This window comes from Myripristis murdjan, chromosome 20, assembly GCF_902150065.1.
Source record: "Myripristis murdjan chromosome 20, fMyrMur1.1, whole genome shotgun sequence".
Taxonomy (NCBI): domain Eukaryota; kingdom Metazoa; phylum Chordata; class Actinopteri; order Holocentriformes; family Holocentridae; genus Myripristis; species Myripristis murdjan.
This window is the reverse complement of record NC_043999.1, coordinates 4,102,996-4,106,384: the sequence shown is the minus strand read 5'-3', so window position 1 is coordinate 4,106,384 and position 3,389 is coordinate 4,102,996. Positions and strand designations below refer to the sequence as shown.

At 43.0% G+C, this 3,389-nt stretch overlaps 1 protein-coding gene across 1 annotated transcript; it reads left to right on the top strand.

Annotated features, from left to right (window-relative positions):
• The first annotated feature begins 736 nt into the window (after positions 1–736).
• On the top strand, positions 737–2,179 carry LOC115378931 (NACHT, LRR and PYD domains-containing protein 1b allele 3-like). Its single transcript, XM_030079508.1, has one exon. It carries the CDS (start codon positions 804–806, stop codon positions 2,079–2,081), a length of 1,278 nt encoding a protein of 425 aa, XP_029935368.1. The 5' UTR covers positions 737–803; the 3' UTR covers positions 2,082–2,179.
• Positions 2,180–3,389: the final 1,210 nt, after the last annotated feature.

The following is a 3,389-nucleotide window of genomic DNA, read 5'->3' as shown; positions in this document are numbered from 1 at the left end:
TAGCAAATGCAAGTGCTTCTCTTTCTCCTGTGGTTACCTCAATTCCAGGAAGAACAATGATCTACTCTCCCTCTCTGAATCATCTAAGAGAGAGAAGGGATACACTTTCAAGTCAATTACAAAAACGCAAGCGTAAAGAAATCTCATTGATGGAGGATGGTAGTGATCATTTGTATTCTCCAGACTCCTATGTTTACACAGGGAGATCTAAGTTTAGCCCCCCTCCTCTTCCTTTGAACCCTTCAGTCCGACCTCGTGGACCAGAGGGTCAGAAGTCACTTAGTTATCCTGAAGGAAAGGCAGGTGTCTCCTACACAACAATTCCTTCCCAAAAAGATACAAGTGGTGCCCAGCTTTTTTATCCTGCAACCATGGCTTCTTCCTCTGTTTGTGCCCCTTCATCCATCATTACATTCTCTAACTCTGCACAAGAAGCCTCCAAGCAGAGTTCTTCTCCAAAACCCCAGTCAAGCCTGTTTCAAAGTTGTGAGGGTCCTGAAGAACAATCAGCCGAGGTCTTAACACCTCAGAACAGAAATGCCACAGACGATGGCAGCCTCCCAATTCATACCCCCACTTCCACTTCAGATGTGGCCACGAGTTCAGTCACTGGTCCTCTGTTTCCTGAGAATAGCCACAGGTCCCTCATGGACTCCACTGTCAGAGACATTGCAGAAGACACATTAAGAGATATATTTAGGAATGATTTTTTGGTATTGAAAAGCCAGTTAGGAGAAAACCACGACGCCATAGAGGAAAAGATTCCACTGGTCACAGCTAGCCCCCCCTCAGCCACAGACACTATGCCAGCTTCTTTTCTCCTCCCGTTCCAGAGAAGTGGAGAATCCAGTGCCTTCTTTCGTTTTGGCATCATGCCCTCACTGAGTGAAACTCCCTCCACAAGGAACAGGAAACATACACAACAGAAGCGATCTCAGAGTTTACCTGATATCATGTCACAGAAAAGCTTTGACAGGTTCACGCCTGAGATCTCTGATGATGGAAACAGTGAAATCTACAGGTTCCAGTGCACCAGCCCAGGCCTGTACCAGTGCAGTGTGACAGGCCTGGTGTTTAACATGGAGGGAGAAGGGGATGTGACTTACAGGATCGTCCACTGGGACCGGAGGCTGCTCGCCCAGCATCACAAGAAGCCTGCAGGACCGCTGTTTGACATCAAATGCCGGCAGCAGTCTGTCTGCCAGCTTCATCTCCCACATTGTGAGATCAGATCTACAGGTGCATGTCAGTTCTTGTCAGTGGCTCATGTGACCGACGAGGGCACCGAGTTCATCTTTCCACATGAGATAACAGAAACTCATGTTGTTATCAACATCACTGGATTTTCCCGTTTTGGTGTTGCCAGGGATAAAAACTCACCACCTTACCCGATTAAGGCAGCTGTGTTTCTGTTCTACACTCCTCCAGTTGATTCTATATCCCTCCTTAATGTGTTGTTACTGCCAGGAAACGTTGTGCTCAGGAACGTGCAGAACCAACGGGAGAAAAGAAATGCATGTGAGAGATACATAGAGGTGCCCCCACAGTGTCGGCTCTACCCAAAGCAGAAGTACGTGCTGTCAGCCTCTCACAAAGATACATCAATTCGAATACAACCAAAGAAGGCAGAATTCGACTGTGAAAACTACCATAATTTCTTGACCACATTCCAAGTCATTCTGAAAGACAAGATGGAAAGTATTAAGCTGCTTCTGAGAGATCGTGACAGTTCCCACTGTGTATGGAGAAATCGAGTTTATCTTTCATCAGCTGCTGTCAGGAGACCCCAGGTTCAGGGAGGTCAGCATCTCACCTCTGTTGAGATTTTGCGCTCTGTATGGGAGCCCTTCATCAACAGGGTATCAGGACCTATGCTCAAAAGTCTGTTGGACAGGCTTCATCACAACGGGGTGATAAGTAAGTCCGAGAGGGAGGCAGCAGATGTGAAGCAAAACAAAACAGAAATGGCCAGTTTTGGTATCAGCATGGTGATGGACAAAGGGGAGCGTGCTAGTTTAGAGATGATCACATTTCTCTGTGAGGAAGACAAGTACCTCTCTGAAACCCTTGGGTTGATGTGAAAACACAACTAACCAAAGGAAGAACTGCGTTACTCATTGGCATCAGAAACAATCTGTCACCATTTAAACTCAATGGCCGCCCAAAACTTCTCTTGTGCGATAATGTGAACATATCCTCATGACCATAAAATTTGACCAAAGAATAAAAATGGGACGAGGTGTCGGTGTTCCTCAGCACCCAAACTACTGTCAGCACTTCTCCCCTCAGATATTCAGCTTGTGAGGGTGTCATGTTGATGTCACACGTCATAATCCATAGGTTTTGTAAATTTGATGAAATGGTGCCTTCCTTTGAATGTTTCACCCAAAGCGTGACGTCGCCTCAGGGAAGCTTCAGAGCTCGTCGATACAGACATTTATCAATACACAGAATTTACTGTTATTGTGCCATAAATGTGTAAACATGTCAGAGTGTGTGTGACACTTTTGTACAGTGTGGGAAAATGTTTTTTTTTTTTTTTTTTTTTACTTTGGGGCATCTTGAGAGGAAATTCAGAGGGACGTCCCCACAGTCTCACTGGTCTGGTCTTTCTTTTTAATCAGTGATTAGTCACCAGTAACCGGGACAGTTTTGTCGTATACAGTTTTGGGCTAATTTCAGAAAAAAACGATGTAATGAAGCACAGCTCCTCCCTCTGGCCAAGTCAGCGCTGTGTCAGAGCCTAAAGGACGTCCTGCACTGCTACACACACTTGATGCTGTAGCCAAACCACAGTTTTACTATATTAGACTGACATCCATTATCTTTCTGTAATCACACACATGTCTTTTTGCACACTTCTTACTCATGTGCACTATACATATGCACTGTCTTTTTTTAATCATTTGAGGTACTGAGTTTTTCTTAACTGCAAAACTTTGTATTATATTTTTATCAGCCTTTTTTAGGTTAATATTTTCTTATTTTTTGTATTATTGTCACGGCTGTTTTCTAAGAAAAGATGTCATTTTAAGCCAGCTGTGTTTCTATTGGACGACGACATGTGGTGCCTCTCAACAACATGTGTTAGGAAGCATTGACTTTGTGCTGTTTTTATATTAGAACAATTTTTGGTTTTGAAAAGTAAAACAGATGTGTGTTGTCCTTAACTAGTCGCCCAGACGTTAGAATAATGCCTTTTTTAGAGTAAAATGTTTGATATTGTACCTCAATATATGTCTTATATGTAATGATGTATTTCTTAATAGCACTGCAGTATATGTTTTATAATATGTAATGATGTATTTCTTAAGTGCACTTGAGCATATGCTTTATAATCAATATATGTTTTATAATATGTAATGATGTAGGTTTATATTTTTCTTCTA

Excerpts from the sequence above, each read along its gene's own strand:
- LOC115378931 (XM_030079508.1), top strand. The coding sequence starts at position 804 with ATGCCAGCTTCTTTTCTCCTCCCGTTCCAGAGAAGTGGAGAATCCAGT.